The 21788-nt window shown below is 41.1% G+C and overlaps 1 protein-coding gene across 1 annotated transcript in view; it reads right to left on the bottom strand.

Moving 5' to 3' along the window:
* LOC141804136 (neuropilin-1a-like) overlaps positions 1-21788 on the bottom strand; it is a 115100-nt gene that overhangs the window by 68520 nt on the left and 24792 nt on the right. The window contains exon 3 of the mRNA XM_074688433.1: positions 11538-11719. Coding sequence (XP_074544534.1) covers positions 11538-11719 — 182 coding nt within the window. The remainder of the gene's footprint in view (positions 1-11537; positions 11720-21788) is intronic.

Genomic DNA, 21788 nt, shown 5'->3' with positions numbered 1-21788 from the left:
AAAACATTTCTGAATGAACATCTCAACACATATTTGGTTAATTGACAACATGTTGGTAACATAACTGGGTACAAAAAAGGCACTCCAGAGAGGTCGAGACTCTGAAGTTTGTGAGAGTCTGTGCATTCTTTGCCAAGAATTTAGATATCTGATCATCTGTAGTTCATAAAATCACTGAAATATCCAGAATCTGAAGAAAGCTTAGTGCATAAGGGTCACGGTATGACAGCAAAAACTAAAATGTTAGATCTTTGGGCTTTGAGGTGGAAGCAAGGGGCAACATCGGGTTAGTAAAAATGAAGACTGTGCGGAAGTGCTAAAAGTTGGTGATTAATGATAATCCACTTGAGGCTGGCTGCAGAAAAACTGGAGGCCACATACGCACCCAGCCATTAAAACAGACTTTTATGGCATTAAAGAACATATTCACAGCCTGTATCAAAAAACAGCTTGGGTCTGAAACACTGATTTCGCTATCGGCACACACTGTACGGTGAGTGAATTTTTTTTTCTAACTCTGTGATTTAGAAGTTTTTAGGATTGTTTGATTGTTCAATCAGAGACACAACTCAGGTTACGTGACTGCCGGGCGCCCTGTAGCTACTCGAAATGAAACTCACAACCGACTCATACCAAATGTGGCTGTATCTGCAGACAGGTGACGCCACGGATGCTACGTCCGAGTTTTAACAGTCTATGGGTGGAAGTGCATTTAAGTCAGACCACAGTTTTTCATTGAATCCACAAATGCAGGTTAAAATAACATCATGCAGAGAGGAAACCAGGCCCTTCTTGGTTTGCTCCCATCTTGTCTTGAAATCCATCTTGTCAGGAACCATGCACATTATAGTCTACGATCCAATGACTTCCTGACTCTGAATGTCCCTACTGTCCTCACAGAGGGAAAAAGGCATTTTATTCTGCTGCTCCTTCTGTATGGAACTATCAAGTGTTTTGTCTTATTTGAAATAAAAATTGTATACTCGATATGAACCAGATTCAACTTATCGGTTCAGAAAAATGTCTTAATTTTTTCTAAGTTTAGTCAAGCTATTCAAAGACAAAAATGAGGTCTCAATTGTCTTTCACAAGTAAAAAAAGATCTGCCAAAGGAATAAGAAAATTTTGCTTGAAACTAGAATAATGTTCTTAAACAAGTAACTTTTCTCCTGTTCCATCGGCAGACTTTTTAACTTGTTATGAGCGATTCCAATTTCTGACCTCATTTTTGTCTTTAAACAACTTAAAACAAGCCTTTTTTTGGACTGGTCAGGTAAATGTGGCTCATACTAAGTCAAAAAAGATTTTTCCTACTGAAAATAAGACAAAAACACTTGATAAGATTTCAGTGTTTTCCGGCGTATTTTGGTGACAAAGTGGGAAATTGCCTAACACTAAAAACACAAAACAGACCCCATTTTCAAAAAAGACATCATTCAAAGACCCTGAACTAAGTAATTTAATTTCTCATGGGATTCTCATTTATAAACATTTTGGCAGCAGTCTGAAATGCTGATTTGATGAAAACAGCACAAATCCTGAATGCAATGAACAGGGTGGGTCTTCTGTGATTTCAAGAGCTTTCTTTCTAGCACTAAATACATCCTTCTCACCAAGCGGCGTCTAAATTTTTCCCAAAGATCTTACTTGTTATAAAACACTACCCTTTTCATCAAAATTTCACACAACTATCCCACTTTTTGCAATTAGGGTTCCTCAGACAGGGAACAAGGCGCTCATCTGGAACTGATGTATTAGATTTCATGTTAATGTGCTTGCTTACACAAAAGAAAGTCCTACACCAACATCATCTGCTGTTTTTTGACACCTTCTTAGGATGATGTTTCATTTCTCACACTTTCATTCATGCATTCGTACGTAACACCTTATTAGTGATAAAACCGTCAGCTGTGTTGTGTTTACGTCTCTGTTTTTCATGGTCATGTCACCATTGTAGTGTAGTGGTGATGAAGCTGTGCTGCGTTATGAATCAGGTGTTTAAGAATCATCATATCTTAAAACATGAAGCTGGCTTGTCTCATTTGGAAAGTTAAAACTGATTCCTTTCTCTGCTGCTTCATCCTGAGTCTGGATTTCCTTCGTGTCTCTTTTTTCTTTAAGAGAAATGAAGATGGTTCATTTTATGTCTGAGATATAATTCTGTGTTTACTTCTTGGCATCCACCTGCAGCACAGTCAAACAGCTTGTTGAATCATGCATGTGCCAAGTTTGCCTCACAGCTTGTTGTGATAAGAGTTTACTGCAGAGACTGTGTGGGCACTCAGGGACTTTGCTAATGATGTTACGAAGGAGCAGAGAGCATTATGCAACAGAGGCTGTGAAGTTACAGATCAGACGGCACAGAGTTCAGCTGGGTGACGGCTGAGGGGGAGATGCTAGGATAACAAAGGATAATGGAATGAAACCTTTGGAAAAATCAGCTGAAAGTTCACGGAGCGGGAGCAGCACCGTGCTGAAACGTCTCCTGATAAAAGTTCAGACAGAGCGGCGGGCGAAAGCGCCGCAGCTGTTATGTCACTGTCGCTTCTTGTAGGCAAGCTGTTTTCTCCAAAGTCACACACACAAACACACTCACACACACACGCACTGTCAATACTGCTGGTGAAAAATCTCTGCGTCGCCTCACATCAGTCAGACGGCGGCTGGCAGCTCGCACCTCTGCTGTCAAAAAGTGACGTGAACGAGTTTACAGGACAGTGACTGATCTCTGCAGGACGGAGACGACATGAGGCGTGGACCAGGGTCAACAATCCCTCCGAGGCATCAGTCCCGTGTGCGTGTGTGTATGTGAAAGTGTGCGTGTGTGATGGGGGGCAGGGGCTTTCGTGTTGCCAGGCCAGATGTGACGTTATCTGAGCATGCCTGTAAACATGAGTGCACACACACGCATACACACACACACACACACACACACACACACACACTCCTGTTGACACAGGTGGTGTCATTAAAAGGGCGACATGATGAATGACGAGGAGGAGACGAGGCAGGCTTCGATCCTGCTCAGCTGGCACACTTGCCATTTTGTGTGTGTGTGTGTGTGTGTTTGTGTGTGAGAGTGTGAGACAAGTGCAGATGGGTTGGAAAAATCTGTTCATGAGCAATCTTAGCGCTGGAATATCTATCAAGGTCAGAAATTAATGTCATTTCAGGGCCAAATTTCCCTGTGTAAAACTCAGATTAAACTTTACATGAACACCCTTTAATGCTTTAAAATGAAACTGAGCCTCACAGGCTACTGTAGGTCATCTTTTCAGGCCATAACCAGCTGAATGGCAATCAATGACCTGAAGTTTTGTTTAGAAAAGACAAAATTGCACCCAAAAAACATCAAAAATCGTCTTACAAGCTGCTTTTAAAAAACACGCTCCATCAGCTCATCCTCTCATCCATCTCTTTCTCTTTGATCCTTTCTATCAACCATCCTTCAATCAGCCTAACCACTCAGACATGTGTTTCTGGTTTGTAAACCTGCAATAAAACCAGAGACTTTGGCCAAATATAGCTCCAGGAGGCTGAGGAGGACTCACTCGGCTATCATTTATATCCGATATGTATCCTGTGGTCAGCGGCGGGTGGAGCTACGGTTTCTGGCTTCTGGTTATGAGAGGCGGATGTGCCGGAGCTTTACAGACCAACGCTCATTAGACTGAGATTTAACTGCTGCTGCCGACGACTATCTTTAAGTTCAAACGGAGCTTGTCATCTGACTCTGAGTGACTGCTTTCAGCGGTTCGCGTATCGTAATGACAGACGAGAAGAAGAGGTAAACAAAGTGAAAGAGATAAATGATGAAGCTGCAGACTAAAAAAAGACAGGCTTTTGAGTTTTAAACTGCAATTTAATCCCTACTATATGACACAATACATGAAATGAAAAAAAATGTGCCATGACACTGCTGTGGAATTGTTTTGATAAGCTTCTGCAATGTAACAAGATTTATTTCCATCCCACCAAGATCTTCACTGATGATGGTAGAGGCTGACCGCTGTGCAAAGCCTTCTCCAGCACATCCCAAAGATTCTCAATGAGCTTAAGGTCTGGACTCTTTGGGGGCCAATCCATGTGTGAAAATGATTTTCCTGAACCACTCTTTACAATTTGAGCCCAATGGATCCTGGCATTGTCATCTTGGAATATGTCCGCACTATCAGGGAAGAAAAAACTCCATTGATGGACTAACCTGGTCATTCAGTATCTTCAGGTAGTCAGCTGACCTCATTCTTTGAGCACAGACTGTTGCTGAACCTAGACCTGACCAACTGCAGCAACCCCAGATCATAGACTGCCCCCACAGGCTTGGACAGTAGGCACTAGGCATGATGGGTGATCACTTCATCTGCCTCTCTTCTTACCCTAATGGCCCATCACTCTGGAACAGGGTCAATCTGGACTCATCAGACCACATGACCTTCTTTCATTGCTCCAGAGCCCAATCTTTATGTTCCCTAGTTAATTGAAGCCTTTTTTTCCGGTTAGCCTCACTGATTGCTGACTGACAGCGATCAGACTCTACCATCATCAATTAGGGCTAACTGATTTTGGAGAATAATCTAATTGCGATTTAGCCTGCGATTTTGTTTGGGAGGGACATTTATCTTCTGCATTATTCACTATACAGAAGCACCGAGTCATTCCATAGCATGACCAACATGACAAAGGATACTGTCAACATATAAACATTTCTTTCTTGCAATTTTTAATTGAAAAAGACAAAGGAACACTGTGAAATTTGGCTGACCACCAGTTGTCATTAAGAGAAACAAACTACATAACTACATAGAACAAAGTGATCAAAGGGTATTAAGGAAGAAGATTAGAGCCACTGGAAAACAAGTAAAAAAATTTAAATATTTAAAAAAAATCTTAGAATTCTTACTTTTCTCTCATAAAAAATAGTAAAAAAAAATTGGACGCCTTTTTTTTTTTTTTTTTTAATTTCCCTTTTTTTAGTGGCCCTTATTCTCTTCTGTAGGGTATGGCTCTGCCAGCCACAGTCATTCTATTGCGAATCTCTGTACAAGTTACTGTATTTCCTCCAGGTCTGTGTGCATGAAACTCTTTTTTCTTTTTAATTGCAGCCTTTGCTATTTTAAAATTGCATTACATCATATTGGGATGTCGGTTTCAATTGGATTAACTGCTTAACCATATCATCAATGCAAGATCTTGGTGAAAAATTAATGCAACACTGGATAGAAATAAATCTTGTGACATTGCAGAAGCTTATTTAAACGGTACCACAGTGAATGAGTGCTTTAAGCAAAGCTAAAGGTGGTCCGACAAAATATTAGTGTGTGACTTTTTTTTGGGCGAGGCAGAGTAGTTTCCCCATAAGTGGTGTGTTTGTGATCGAAAGGTCTGATACCTAATAAAAAACTAATGAAACTTCTGAGATTAGGACACACAAGTCACAGAAAGAGAAATAGTAGCACAGAGGGGAGGGAGGGGGGTGTCTCAATAAAGTGAACAGCCTGTTTGTATCCAGAACAGCGGCTCCGTTTAGCATCAGCTTCAATCTGCAGCTCTGACTGTAATGGATTTTAAATGTGTTGAGGAGGAAGGCAGCAACATGGCAGGGGGATTACCTGAGCGAGTACAAGAGCTGTTTTTAACTTGTTAGAGGGTAGAAGACCCATATTGAGGCCAACACACACTTACACACTTCACACACACTGCCCTAGATTCGACGCCCCTCTTCTACGCCAGAGCATCCATCTCATCTGCAGGTCACCCCTGTTACCACCAAGGACAAACAGCCCATTAGCTAAATGAGCCTGGGGTCCTATGCACCTGTCAGTGTTTGTGTATGTGTATGTGTGTGTGCATGTGAATGTGTGTGAGTGTGTGCTGCAAAGGAAGCCAGTTATAAACACTGAAAGATGGACAGATGTAGCCTCACAGCAACACAAGACAAACAAAAGCACAAAAAAGACCTGAGATGGATAATCTGTGTAAATACACTGAGAAGGTCAATCATTTACACATACACGTGCACGAACACACACACAGAAATCTCCACGCTAAGTGTTTGTCCTGCAGCAGAACAGTAGCCAGCAGCCAGACGTGCATGACAACGACAGGAAAACAGTTTCTCTGACAAACACGAGAGGTGACAGCAGCAGCAGCAATGTGCAGCGACATGTATGACTCGTTTATAACCTGCAGACTTGGCAGGAAAGACAAGCAAAAACGCCACTTAACAGTGCTAGAACAAGAAAGACAGAAGCAGATATAAACCCTCATACATCACCTTTCAGATGGTCATTAAGTCTCATCAGGACAGTAATGTATGTTATCACATCAGACAATTGAGTTTGCCAGTAAGGGGGCTGGTTCAATCTTTTACAAGTGCTTTCATATCCATAAATTCACATTTTAAAACTTAAAGCTCAAAATATTGTTGTTTCTTAGGTTATTTTTTTGTTTACCACCTCAGAAGGCAGGTTAAAGAAAAGAGAGAACCGTTTTCAACAGTGAGAGTTAGGGCAGCTCTTATTTGAAGCTGAAGGCAGCTGCCACAAAGGCTTGATCCCCCCTGGTTTTAAGATGAGTTTCAGACACTTCAAGGAGGAGCTTATTTGTTGACCACGGTGCTCTAGCTGGAGTGAGAAATGTGTAAGTTCAGTGAGGTAAGGCTGTGCCAATTGGTCAAGGGCTTCAAGAGCCAACAACAAAATGTTGAAGTCAAGGTTTGAACAGACTATTGGCCAGTGAAGGAAGAAAATCACAGGTGTGAAGTGGTTGGGGATGTATCCACATAACTGTGTACGCCCTGAATCTGAACCTGGGCTTTTGTTCATGATGATACTGATACTGTTCCCATCTGACAGGCCTCTTTAACTTTGTAAACCCCCAAATTTTTTTACTTCAGTTTAACTCTAAAGGCTTTTGCACACCAATTGGGACGCAAATTAACGGCATAAAATTGTGAAAAAATTGGAGCCATCAGTTTCAATGTCTGCATCTATTCTCCTCCAAACATTGTCTTAATAATGGTTGTCTTGTTCCTTGTAGTTTTTATGTCTTTAGTCGTCAAGGGTGCTAGGACACAAACGCAATCAAGCGGTTGGCCATATTGAATGTTTTGGTATGTGACGTGTCAACAAGTGTTTTGATTGGCTGGATGTGTACTTGTCACAAGCAAAACTTTGGAAAAATTGAGAAAAAGCCACATTTTAGCGAGTGAAATAACGTTACTGGTGTGTGAACTTGCATTGAAAAACGGTAGGTTAAAAAAATTAAGCAATGACCTAAATCAGGGGTGGCCAACCGGCGGCTCACGAGCCACAAGCGGTTGTTTGATCCATTCATTAAAAAAAAAAAAAAATTATATTGTCATGAGTAGTGGTGTGCCAATCAATCTGAAATAATGATATATTAATGCCAACGTTGTGATCAGTACTGATCAATACTTAGGTGATGAGATTGATACTTAAGTTTCAGTTTCTTTTCTCTACATCGCTAATGTGCTCATAGCTATCTGGATAGATGGAACTTTATGTCTTCTGCAGTAAAAACAGAAATTTGTCTTTGACACGGCCCCAATAAGGAATCGAAACACACTTACAAACACAGTAAATGTCGCTTTGAAAGTTTTATGTCATTTAGTTTTTTTGTGACAGGAAGTGCGTTTTTGCTGGGGCTCTTTGTAGTACCACTGTATTTTTTGTAGCTCTTGGTCTCTGACTGGTTGGCCACCCCTGACCTAAAAATTGGCGCCAAAAATATGTGTCCGGTCTGCAAAGGGCTCAAACCTCAGCAGTGGATAAATGAGAAATTAAACTCGATGTATTCTAAGTAGGTTGTTGTAAACACAAGATGAGCGTAGAGCTGAGTTGAATAGATCTGTCCTTTGAATCGGATCTTTGTCACCCATATCTAATCTTACTTTTTAAGCTTGTATCAGACAGATATACAATACCAGGCTTGGATTGGCACATCCCTTGATGTGTACACTGTTCTTTCCCTTCAGGAGGTGAGGAGCAGGGTTTTGAATGAGCTGCAGGTCATGAGAGAGTGACTGCTCTAAGCCCGCATATGAAGAAATCCATGTGTCACCATGACTTGACTTACTGGAACAAACACTTGGATCACATTATTCAAAGTTCATCATGTGACACAACTTTCCCAATGAATGCATTAACTACTTCTTAACCCAAATAGCAACATTTATCTGAACCACATCGTGCAGTTTTTACATCCTCATTAAATGTCAGCTCAACTTACACTGGGCTTCATATATTTGGCAAATTAGCACCCGAGGAACTGTTATCATTCGAATTATTTCTAATTCATTGAATTGCTCATTTATCGTTGCACTATTAAACACCAGCACCAGCACAATCATCCATTACAAATGATCCAAAGTTGGAAAAAGCTGCAAATGTCACCATGACTCTACATTATGTCCCAATGTGATTATGACTTTACTCATTTCTGTAGCTACACTTCCTCTAAGCTGACACTCTGCTGACCTACTTTGAAGGATTTATTACTCTGACTTTCTAATAACATCCTGTCACTCATCAGTCAGCGCTCCACTCCGCACCCTGAAATTACAGTCGATAAAGTTAGATTTGAAAGGTGTATCAGAAGTCGGGCCTTGCATTGTAGTTTGAAGCAAACAGGCTGCAGAGCGAAGCCTGGAGGAGCTCTAATCCTGCTCATACTACTCCTCATTTAAGAGCAAAAACCGCACTCCATGATCCATTTATCATGTTACAGCACAGCACTTATCAACACAGGTCCACCTGGGGATAGTTATTCTTGGATCCTGTGACTCTGTGAATGGTTGATTCTCTCAAGGGTGCAAACAAAAAAAGGGAGGAGAAGAAGAAGAGGGGCCTCACGTAGGCACACGTCCCCTTTTTATCTCCATTGGCGGAACCTGATGTGCTCACAGGAGACTCGCTGTTTGGCGGCAACTCAAGTGGACCCATGAGAGAAGAGCAAATACAAATGTAGGACACGAGAGCAAGGTTCCTTCCTGGGCAGGGGCTGTTTATGTGGGTCTATCCTGCTCGTATCCTGCTCCTGCAGAGACTCACTGTTCCTCCAATGGAATTCTGGGTCTTTGAGTTTGTTTAACTTGTAGCTTCAGGGTCAGAGCACCAGAGTTCAGATCAGGCTATCTGGGACAACTTTGGACATTTCTATTTACACTCTACTGAAGGTTATTTTAACTTACTGTTAACCGGGTTAAGAAAACAGCAGAATGGTGTTTCTCTTCAAAACCAAAAGATTCAGATTTTCCTTTCATCATCGTCCAATTTCAGAGTCTTTTTCTTTTATTTCTTTCAGCTATGATAACCATGTTCACAGGGGACAGAAAGGTTGGGTTATGAAAATGTAATATAAGCCCCAGCACTAGGTCCAGTATTTCAAAAACCTGAAATCAAGACCTCCAACAGATGAAAAAACGTTTGATTTTGAGGTAAACCAACCCAAAATATGAAGCCAATCCAGAAGTGCTGAGAATTAAAGTTCCTAATTTTTTTTACTTGAGTCTGGCTCCAAAAAACAAGACAGTCCCCATATCGAAATGTTAGTTTTCAAGGTGAGTTCAAATATGTTTCATACACTGATTCAAAAATTGTTTTTGACCATATGACTTGTATGCATATTTGTTATGACTGTACAGGGATGAACTTCTCCATAACTCGACAATTTATGACAGGGGTTGAGGTAACCAGTAAGTTTCAGGACACTAAAGGTCAACACAACTCGAGATGGCAGCATTTTCAACAGCCACCATAACACCCTTGGTTATGCCACTAAAGCCGCATTTCCACCAAGCAGTCCGGTTCGGTTCGTCTCGGTACAGTGCGCATTTTGTGGCATTTCCACCGACTTATCCCGGGACTGATCCCCCAAATAACCGAGACAAGCCATACCACTTTTTGGGACCCTTTCTCATGGGTGCCAGACTGAATCGATCCGCTCTCGGAAGGTAAAGCTACAAAACTGCAGACCATTGATTGGTCGAAAAATTCATCACTTACCCCGACAGCGGCTGTATTTCTCCTGACACAGACTTCTCTGAAACAAAGCTTGATTGCACTTTGTATCAAAGAGCTACATGCCAATCACAGAGAGGACGAAATACTGGATGTCTTCCATCTATGCTCTTTGTTCACTTTGTCGCATTTTTCTATTTCGTTGGATTTATTATCAGGGTAAACTGTGGCGTGCTGCTATGGCGTCATGCTATTGTTTAAGAACTGTGGCTCTCAGCATCCAGCTTACATGCCGCCTAACACGAGAGGGGACAGTTTGCTGTGGAAGCGCAAACGGGATCAGGCTTAACTGTACCAAACCGTGCCAAACCGTACTAAACCGAACAGGACTGCTTGGTGGAAATGCGGCTTAAGGCTACACCCATGTCTTTTACAGTCTAAGTGGAAACTAGCAGTTAGTACCTGGAATGTCAATACAAATTTTTCATTGCACAGTTATGGGATATTTTATGGTCAGGGTTAGTATTTGTTTGTTACCAGTGGTTGATAATCTTGACAGGGTGAGATTGTTAACCTTATTTTAAAGAGTGGACATCAAAATATCAAACAGACAACAAACTAACCAACCAAGGAGCCAATGATCAAACCAACCACCAAACAAACCATTTTATCTACCAACAAACTTCAATTAACCCAAAGATCAAGTCGACACTGCACTCTTTGTTTTACTATTCTGTGACATCAACATGGATCCACTATGATTCAACATTCAGCATCAGTGGCGAAGAAAAACTTCCCTTCAATTGTCAGAAACCAGCAGCAGATCCAGACTTGGTGATGAACGAACATCTGCTGTAACAATAATGAGCTGGGAAAATGGGGTAGAGGAAGATTTGAGTGCTTGAGGCTGATGACCTACATCAATTTATATATAAAGCAACTTCATTATCCTTTTTCAACTCTGCCTGCAGCCTGACAGTGTGCTGGACTTCCGCTGAACCATGAGGTCAATCTGAAGCAGTAATGTTGTCAACGACAGAAACAGCCATGCAGTCTCAGAGAATTAACTTCAGTGACCACGACCTCTTCATGTTGTAATACAAACACAAATAGAAGCTAATGCAGCTCTCTGGTGTCAGGGACACAAATCTTTTGAAAGTGAGGTGACAAACCATAAAAGAGCTATAAAACCCAGTGAGTGAGGTAGACCTCCTCCCAGGGGACCAAGTTCTGTACTAGATTACACTGGTCTTCTTCAAGGATTTCATCATTTTTGGTGTCTTCTGGTGAACCAGCACTGCCCAGTGACTTGCTTTAATTTGTCAAATAGTACAAAGGCATACAAAGCAGCATATTTATCATCATCCGAAAGAAGGCAATGCTCCACATTGATTCAAAACCTGCACCACGAACCAGAAGAAACCTACGATTGAATCTAAATGAACTGTTTTCAATGAGGCGATTCATCACACTGAGCAAAGTGAGATACAATCAGCTCAGCCTGTGTCCAGCTCATGGAGCTACATCGGTCACACCATGAAAACACAGACTACACACCTGTCTTGAAGACCTCATAGCGGACCGAGAATCCCGCTCCGTGTGTCTCATAGTCGGAGACGAACTTGATGAGGAGCTGGCTGCCGCTGGAGATGATGGGAGAGGGCGCGATCTTCCCGCAGAATTTTCCCAACATGGGCGACTGCTCGTCCCCGCCGTTGTAAACCTCGACATAGTCATATCTGCAGGTGGGGAAAAGAGAGGAAAGGCTTAAAGAGAACAGAAGTAAGGCTCAGTTTTAGACATTTTTAGACACAGGAGCGCATGTTTCACAGCAAAAGACTGAAATCTGTGTTTTTTTGTTTTTGTCTTATTTTCAGTAAAAAATGTCTTTTTAGACTTGGTATGAGCCACAGTCACCTGATCAGTCCACGAAAACGTCTTATTTCAAGTTTTTTAAAGACAAAAATGAGGTCTGAATTGCTTGAAACAAGTAAAAATCTGCCAATTGATCAAGAGAAAGACATTATTCCAGTTTCGAGCAAATTTTTTTTATCCCATTGGCAGATATTTTTTACTCGTTACAAGCAATTCAGACCTTATTTTAGTCTTTGAATTACTTAAAACAAGACTTTTTCCTGGACGGATCACTTGAATGTGGCCCATATCAAGTGTAATCAGACAACTTTCACTTAAAATAAAACAAGAACACTTGATAAGATTTTAGGGTAACGCTTTCCTTTAGAGGTCTACAAATTTCATCCCACCAAGGTAATAGTTAGACAAAGTTTTTTCTTATTTCTTTGAAATTACCTCTGAAGTTTCATGAGGATTTGGTGAAAATCATCACATAACTTCTGTCCAGATTCTGTTTTGCAGTGCGCCTGTACTCTCAGTGTCTATCACAATCAGATAAGGCTGATTTACAACCCCACTCTTGGTGAAAATCACATCTGAAGCCTTCAGTTGTATCATGTAAAACATTATAGGCCTAATCATAAAAGTTTATCATTTTGCATCTGATCTCAATTTTGCATATCAACAAACTGGGTACAAAAAAACTTGGTGAAATTAAAAAAAACAAATAGCAAACTATCAACTGCTTAATGGGAAATTGAATCATTCACTTAACATTTCAAAGGTAGTTATCAGAGGAAACAATGAACCTAACTTCTGTGTTCAAGAACTAAGCAGCTATTTATCACCTGCTCCTCTGGAAATAGTAGAAGAGTTGGGATACTTACTACTAAAAACATTTTGTGGTGGGTTGTGATTTAATTGCAAATAATTTGTTTGAAAAAATGAAAAAAAAAACCCATTAATCTACCAATTGTGACTTGAGACAATAAATTTGGACATTATTTTAAAGAAGTTATGTACTAGTTTCAAAGAAGTAAGAAAAAACTTTGTCTAATTATTACCTAAGTGTGATGAAATTTGCAGACCTCTAAAGCTAAATGTTACAGATTTTATTTTTTTGCAGTGTTTCAGAGGTGTTGAAACTTGATGATTATTGTAGGCACTGAAGCAAACAGTTTCCCTGTTTGAATGTTGTGACACTTATAGAGACAGACTTTAAGACAAATTTTATTTCTTAATTTTTATCATTCTCCTCCACATACTCTGCAAAGCCACACCCATCATGTGAAACCACAACAATGAACGTCACCCTCTCCGACACACCCATTGACTCTGACTGCTTCCTGAGGCGTTTTCCCCAAAATACCTCGTCTGATCTGCTTTGTTTGGTCTTCATGTCTTTATAGCTGCTGCTGCTTCTGCTGCCGCTGTGGGACTGAAACTGACAGCTGCCTGCAAAGACTGATGGAAGATTTCTTTGCTGCGGCAGCAAATTTGAGCAGATCAGCACAGCATCTCCCAAACAGCTGCTGTAAACTGAATTATTCAATGTTTGTTGAGGGATCTACGGCAGCTTTACATCTGCCATCCTATGCGCGCTGAAAAGATCAATATTTAGTTGATTATCTCAGCAGGCTTATGTACGTCAGGGGTAGTTTGAGAGAGCTTGAGGAACATTTAATCTTGCAGAACATGACTGAGATATCTGAGGATAAAGATGATCTGCGTGCCTGCAGCTCCAGTGCACATTCTGAGAAGATCATATCTTTCCCCACGAGTGAGATATCCGACCACATTTTCTCCTCCACGTTTCCACTACCCCACATCTGAAGTGAATAACGACTTTGTGAGCATGTTTTCTCACCACAGTGATAAGAAAACAGCTGCTCTGTTTCCAGGATATGTTGGGAGAGGAAGAAAATACCTCAGGTTTGAAGCAAGAAAGGCTACAGTTTTTATAACTGTGAGAAAGCAGAGACAGAGGCAGTGATGGAAATATGAACACCAGGCAGGGAGGATGTGAGGATCCTACTGAGCGCTCGGAGAGACTTCATCAGTCTCTGCTGTCTGTGTGGACCTCCCACTGCCGCTGCAGCACCTCATCTTTTAGCAGCACACACCTCCCTGTCCACCCTCTGTCCACTTCACAACATCTCAAGTGTGCACTCCGTTCATGTGTGGCATCTCTACTCGATTATTCGCTGCTTTCATGCAACCTTTCGCAGGAATTCACAGAAGTTCAAGTTGCTCAAAAGTGTTGTGCCAATACAAGCATGCATGTAAGTGTGTGTTCCTGGATTAACACCCTCCTCCTCCTCCTCCTCCTCTTCACTGTAGCTGATTGAATCACAGAGCCTGTTGAGGATTCACATCTCACATGTGCGTGAGAATGCACGCTGAGAAGCAAAGTCGATTCACAGATCCTCTCAGGGCCAATAAAAAGGACACGAAAGCCTGACTAAGTGTCGTCACTCAGATGGTCTCTAACTTTAATTCTTTCTCTCTGGATCAGAGTTTGCACGCTTCTTCTGCAAAAGCTGAGGTCAGTACAATCCAAGGCTCATGCCCCCTCTTCTACAGCTTGTTGGATTTTAATACTTGGTGGAGGAAGAAAAACAAATCTTTTAAGAAAATGAAGGAAGGATTTGATCAGATTTTTCAGTCCATGCTTGGTTTTGGAAACAGAAGCCAAGAAATACAGCTACGGAAGCTCCAAACACAAACCACAGGGTGAGACTGAGAGGCAAACAATGTTTTTTCTCCATGTCTTAACTTTTCAATCATTTTACAATCCTTTAGATTTATCCTCTGACTCCTTTGGTGGTGTTGGACTAACAGCACCAGATAGAAAAGGCTATGAATCAAATGCTATGTTTACATGCACCAAAAACATACCTGCCAACATTAGACTTTGACAAAGCAGGAGTCAACATGCATTTTGACCTCTGCAGATGCTTGTAGCTGCCATATGAGATTGCCAGGTCTAAGGACACACATCCTACACAGTATTTATGAATGGGCCTCCAATTTGTCTTGTAGCATCTGCAAAAGAGACCCTGAGACTAAATCCTCGTTTTGATGTCAACGGTTCACCCTTGGCTCTCTATTCAATTCTTAAACAAGTGGATCCCACAACTGTCTCAGAAAACACTCAACACACAGATGTTGGCTGCTGAACCTGCTGATCGCAGGTGATGCATTCACTGAGCCTTGTATTTCTCAAACACAAAATAACTCAGCTGCCATAACATTTAGGGGTGCATTGAACCCAATATTTCTGGCCGATCAATGATCTTTAAGAAGCCTGACCTGCCAATACTGATTTGGGCCGATACAAATTTTTACTTTTTTATTTTTTTATAACTGACTGTCATTGTACAATACCTGTGAAACAATAAAATCTTTATGTTTTAACTTAAACAAAGTGTCCTGAGTTTTAGGTCGATGGGCTGATGGGCTGATGGGCCGATGGGCCGATCACTGAACCCCCAAAATTAAGGAAGGTCTAGTAACATTCCCTCTATGTTATGGTATCAACATGAAAATTCAGGAGAAATTACTAATCGGGAGACGCATGCAGGAAATGGGAGTGTTGGCAGGTATGGCCAAAAATAATCGGAATAAAAATGCTTAAAGAGGGGGTATTCTGCCATTTTTAGGCTCACTCTGGTACCTCTATAGTAGTTTTACATGATTTATATCTTTGAAAAAAAGCTTTTTTTCTCACACTGATGTTTTAGCATCACCCTAATTGAAACTTCTGAAATGCTTCTTTTAGGCTGCTGTCTCTTTAAGGCTCCCCCAACTCTACAAACTCCCTTCGTTGTCATTGGCCAGACAGATGGAAGCCTATGAGGGGCAGACCTTGGTGTTTGAGGCCCTTCAAACACTTTGTGAACTAGTTAGGAGATGACCTCATCATTTCACGTCTCATGACATACATTCAGTATTGTCACTTTATATCCATCTTTAAAATAAGGGAATACATACTACCCCCTCTTTAATGTTAACATAACAACTAACGGGTGAGTTTAAATGCAGGGCTCAGATATTCATGGTGACTAAAAACATCAGGGTAGCAGACTTTCTCTTCATCAGACTGATGTCTGCTGGAAACGTCACTTCCCCGGTGCGTTGAATTATTTCCCTGCAGTGTGCTCGCTGTCTTTGTTTTCTTCCTGTCATGTTTAAACTTACTCATCATCAGTCTCTGAGTTATTTTCTCCTTCTGTTGTTGTGTTAGCTGCAACAACATGCGGTCAATTCTGTAACATCCCTGCTGTCTGGAGAGCAGAGTCACTTATGTGTGACTGCTGGATGTCTGTTTACGTTACACACTGAAAAACCTGTCGAGGACTTTACACACTACACCACATCAGATTGTAAAGATTCATCAGAGATAATCTTTTCTGCCCCAGATTTCCCCTCTGACACAAAGAAACCCTCTCTGGAAATCAACTGGATGTGGTTTGGGTTTAAGCCTCTGGAACAACTTACACAGAAAGCATAAATCTACATTTACATCACACATTTGAGTTCACAGTGCTCATATATCTGCTTTAAAATGTTTCGCTGGCATTCTTTGACCATGACTACCACATCTGATAGCCTCAGGTTTCCACATTTGTCTTTTGTTACTGCCGTACAGTCTGAAAGCACTTTGTGGCTGTTTTGATAAGAGCTACACAAATAAAGCACATTATACAGAACATGTTATATGATACAAGAAACCTCTACCTCCTCTAGCCAGCTGTGGAAACAACCTCCACAGGAAAAGTGAGAAACAGAGAACCTGGACCTGAGTTTCTGTATCAGCTGCTGTCCTTCAGTCTGACAGAACATCCTCCCGCTCTGGGGTCTGTGTTTTGAAACAGAACCTGACCTCTGACCTCTCTGACAGGAGAGCAAGGTTTTTCTAAGGTGAGTATCCGGATAGTGCTCAGCAGTGACCGCTGTAAGGTAAGACTGTGAGGAATCAGAGGAATGTATGTCTAATGAGAGCATGCAGAGGTACCAACACAGAGACAGGCCTCCTGACCTGGAGCCTGATTAATATCTGTGCTCTCTGGGTTAACATCTCGGCTGTGGAAAAAGAACCTGCGCTTTTCCCACACTGGGGCAAACTTCATCATCCTGCAGCTCGGACAGTCGGCTCGTCCCAGACTCCAGGAATTTAGCTGCTAACCGCTGATTCTTCTCACGGCTAATAACGTTAGCGTGCAGACAAAAAGCTGGTTGGATGATGTCTCTTCATGAGCTAAACGTGGGAAATGAGGTTTTCTCACAGACATCTCAATTGTGTGGGTCAACAGTGGACACATGAGGAAGAGGTAGACAGACGGCGCTGTTACATCAGATATGTGTCTGATGTGAACAGATAAGAATATGTGCTGACTCTTCCGTGAATCTTCAGCGGTTTCTTGGACCTTAAGAAGGTGCAGAAGATAAACAAAGAGTCCCAACCAGAAACTGAAAGATCTATACCAGGGGTAGGCAACCTTTTCCATGACTCGAGCCTCTTTAAAATGCACTCGTGCCCAAAGTGCCAATACTTGCTTCTTTCATAAAATCATCAGCAGTTGATAGGTAAGTCTCCTGTCACAGCAAAGGGTGCATATCACTTGATCTCTGGCTAACTCTGGCAATATATCCATAATCCCTTCCCTACTTGCAGGACACATTCACGTACCTGTAACATTATGATTTAAATTTTTTATGTAATGTTGTTAAATTTTTACGTAAGGACATTTAAAGTGTGTTTAATTTCTTTTGAAGTGTTAAAAAGAATAAAACACTATAGTTTTAGTATTTTTTTTGTTTATTTTGTCCTCTGTCTCATTGTAATTATTCTCTGGGTGCCAACATAAATAGCCTCACGTGCCAGCTATGGCACCTGTGCCTTAGGTTGCCTTTCCCTGATCTATACTGTAGGACGTATTGGGACGTCAACTTCACTATTAATTACGATTGGGATGGCACAGGATTAAAAGTTGACAGGAGCACACAGGAGCAAAAACCTATCAGGAAGATGAAATACAATATTTGACATGCACGGCCATTTTGTAGTTTATTTCCAATAAGCCTACTCTGTAATGTATGTGAAAATAACTACACTTCCCAGAAGCCAACATTATTTTAGAAAAGAATGGGGAGAAATAAAATCAAATTCAATATGTAGCCTAAAAACTAAAAGAAGAAAAAAATAAGGAGCAGTACAGGAGTGGGAGACATTCTGAATAGGAGTGGGGCTGGACAGGATTATTTTCTGTGGGAGTGGGATGGGACAGGGAGAGATGATCCATCCAAAACCATTCAAATCATTAGGTTTTATTTTTACTTGACATCATTCAAAAACGTGATAAAATTAGAAGAATTAAACATTATTATGGAATAGAAGTTGCAAAAATTGAATGGGTGACAATGCAAAGATGCATCAGCACCACAATACACTGATTCAAAACTTTGCTCACACACAGTGTTGAGTTTGCATACAGAATCAATCTAGCCACTCTACTTTAAAACAACTGGTAAAGACAGCACTGACAAAGTCATGTATTAATCCTCTCTGCACAGGAGTGATGCAATACTTGAAGGTTTTGAGCAACACTGCTCAGAAGACGAGGCCAAAGACAAGCTGCAGGCAGGGATATTAACAGCTAAGCGTTTTGGTTTCCTGGATGCACATGGTCATAAATGCATCACGCTCTCACTGACCTCTGACTGAGTTTATACACAACACTTCACCTTTTCATACATGTGACCTGCTACTGATTTGATGAACTTCATGCAACACTGCTAAAAGAGTGAGATGTGGCTTCACAGGAAATTAAATATTTTAGTTTTCTTTCTTTTTTTATTTTCCTGCACATTTTTCAATCTATTTAATCTTATTTTCTTAATATTTTAATGCTTCAAATGTTTGACCAATGAATGCTGGTTTTAATGGAAAGCACAACCTTGTGTATGTAACGTCTTGTTTAAAAAAAAGCTGCCTCGGCTTGTTTTTATTTGCATCATTTAAATTACCTTTACTTTCAAAGTTTGTTAATTTTTCTGCATTTTATTTATGATTGACTTTGTCTGCAACCTCCATTGAGTGTGCTATGTTTGCCTTTAAGTCAGAAAGACAGGTCATGGCACATACAAGCTGCAAGCCTATGAGATTTCAGATTATACGTTGGCAATTTCATTATGGTCATTTAAAGGAGCTTAAGAAAAAAAAATGTTTTCAAATTCTTTGTCAGTCTTACAATAAAACATAAAATTTCAGGCTTAATCACTTGGTTTGATGTTTGAATGAATTTTCAGACTTCTCTGTGTTTGTTAGGAAGTCATTATCCTGAATTGATCCTCCTCATACGGAGAGTAAGAGGATCAAAATGCTGAAATAAAGCTCTTTCAAAATGTGTATCATGAAATACTTTTATCAGTTGAGACCTTAACTTATTCCAAACATCCTGACATCGGCTAACACACTTCAACCTGCATGTTACATCTCTGAATGTGAATATCTAACATCATAACTGAGCAATATTAATATGTAAAGGAGCATTTGGCAAGGCACCACACAGTCTGACATCCAGTAGTTTTCAGGCAGGTCTGTTTGCAGATATTTCGTATCAGCAGTGCTGACAGCTAAAGGGATAAACAATGTTTTCCATGTTTGAATCAAGGTTTTTCAGCCGGAGGAGAACAGAAATCTGTTTTCTCCATCTCTGACTCCATGCGTCTACGTCTCTCGGTCTTTTCCTCCATGTGTTCGCAGAAAGCTTTACATGCCCGCAGAGGAAAGGACTTAAGTACGCACTTGTAAAGTCTCAGAGCCGACGGTGATATTTAGGTGATGGCACTTTTATTCATAGCATCAGACTCCCCCTCCCTCTCCTCCCTCAATGTCTTACAGGAGCTCATAAAATAAAGCCACAGGGAGAGAGATGCAGGGAAACAATGTGTGCATTTGTGCGTGTGTGTGTGTTTGTGTGTACATGCAGATGGCTGCACTCACTCACTGCAGCCAGTCCTGGAGGCAGTCGGTGTTTACCGAGACAGGCCGTTTAATGAAGTGGCTCTGTCTCTTCACACTCTAGTTAGAGAGGCTCTCAGTCTGCAGCCCTGCAGCCTCCTCTCCATCCCCTCACATCACTCATTAACCACACCGGCTACTCCAAACGCCCTCCAAAGCCAGCTGTCCGGAACAAATGCCTTGCTCAAGGGCGAAACCATCGCCATTCCATCTGGGAGCCCAACAGCAGACGTTTAAAATTAACATTTTATGCTATTAGCTGGCCCTCTCACCCACAGTGGATGTACACAACAGTAAGTGCAAGTGGGCTAAATGTCAGCGTTAGCGAGTGACGAGTAGCAGAAAGTGCAGAAGAAGGTCAGAGAAAGTATAACAGCTCTGCTGCGTGCATGTGGAGGAATTTAAGAGGATTTATAACTCCGACACTGACACCTTCAAACAGCAGAATAATTGCTCTGTCTCATGGAAGTTTTTAAATGAGCTGTTTGAATTAGAAAAATCCTCCTAAGTATCAAATCTATTGAGTTTCTTCACCCAAGGCTGCAATTTTCACTGGATAGAGAAAACATTTGCTTCTTGGTTTTCGAAGTTCAGCCTCTTCATCACAGGAGGTGTTAATAATGCAGGCATGCTCATCAAGGTTGCCCTTAATAATTAAGCAATTTACCCTGGGCTCTGCCTCACAGGAAAACATCTAAAAGTCAAACTCTGTTCGTACATGCACAAACCTGAAAAATTCTGATGAGTGTGAAAAACACAAACAGCAACTTTATACAGACTTCCTGTGAGATGCTGATGTGTGAATACAAATGGTACTGGTGAAGACAACTTGGCATCAGTGAAGTTATGATGATGTATCTACAGTCCTGTTCACACATGCATTACACACCCAAATATTCTCTGATTTTATCCATATTTCATATATACTTATCGTAATGTTTGGAAAATACACTTTGTTGTTAAATTACTGTAAATTTCCCTAATATGGGATGAATAAAGAGCAACAATTCAAACACTCAAAATATTCTTCCCACTTTTGTCCAGACTTTTACTGTTAGTTTTCCCACGCACTTAAAATCTTGTGGAGAGCTATGAAGCTCTAATTTTAGGGGCTGTTTACATGACAATGGTTAAAGGGTGAAACGCAAAGTGTTGTTGCATTTCAGCCTCGCGTTTACATGGAAACAGTGTTTAAGCTTCCTTAAATGCAAACTTATGAAAACGGCCTCCAGAGCCGAGTTTTTCTGAAACGCTGCCGACACCGCTGCCATATAAACAGCAAGCCGGCGTTTTTTAGTGGAAATGCTGACATCACTTCCACTTTGCGCATACAACATTACAACAGTACCGCTGTTTCGACCATTGCGGTCTAACGTGTTGTGCTTGTATTGCTCAATTTGCTGAGTCTGCTGACTGTATTTCAACAAAATGTGCATCTGTTGCTCCACTTCTGCATTTAGCATTCGCGAATACACCAGATGATCGGCCCAACGCCACTTCAGAGGAGATCTACCAAAAGCGGCATCTGGACAAAACAGTTATAGCTCCGACTACAGGCCTGGCATACTTACTGCAGCAATTTTTTTCACTGCATTTTAGCATTTTCAGATGAAACACTGTTGCGCAAACGGGGCCTATGATAACAAATGACCAGTACGCAGGGTGTGGGGGGTGTATCAAGAATTGATTTGTTGCAACTATCAACTCAACTGTGGGCTGGGCTCAAATTCCTTATGGGTAGCTGCAGAGCTACACATCTGCATTGAAACTACACATTGCTGAACACAATAGTGGTCATAGTTCAAACATTTTTTTTCTCTTGAAAAGCCCGAAAACTACACATTTCTTGTCACACATTGCACCTTCTGCATTCCACAGAGATAAATGAATCTCATGCAAGTGGACATTAAGTGACATTATTTTTTTAT

The sequence above is a fragment of the Halichoeres trimaculatus genome, unplaced genomic scaffold, assembly GCF_033239565.1.
Source record: "Halichoeres trimaculatus isolate MK-OKI-2021-1 unplaced genomic scaffold, fHalTri1.1 fHalTri1_scaffold_15, whole genome shotgun sequence".
Taxonomy (NCBI): Eukaryota; Metazoa; Chordata; class Actinopteri; order Labriformes; family Labridae; genus Halichoeres; species Halichoeres trimaculatus.
This window is presented reverse-complemented; position numbering and strand designations above follow the sequence as displayed.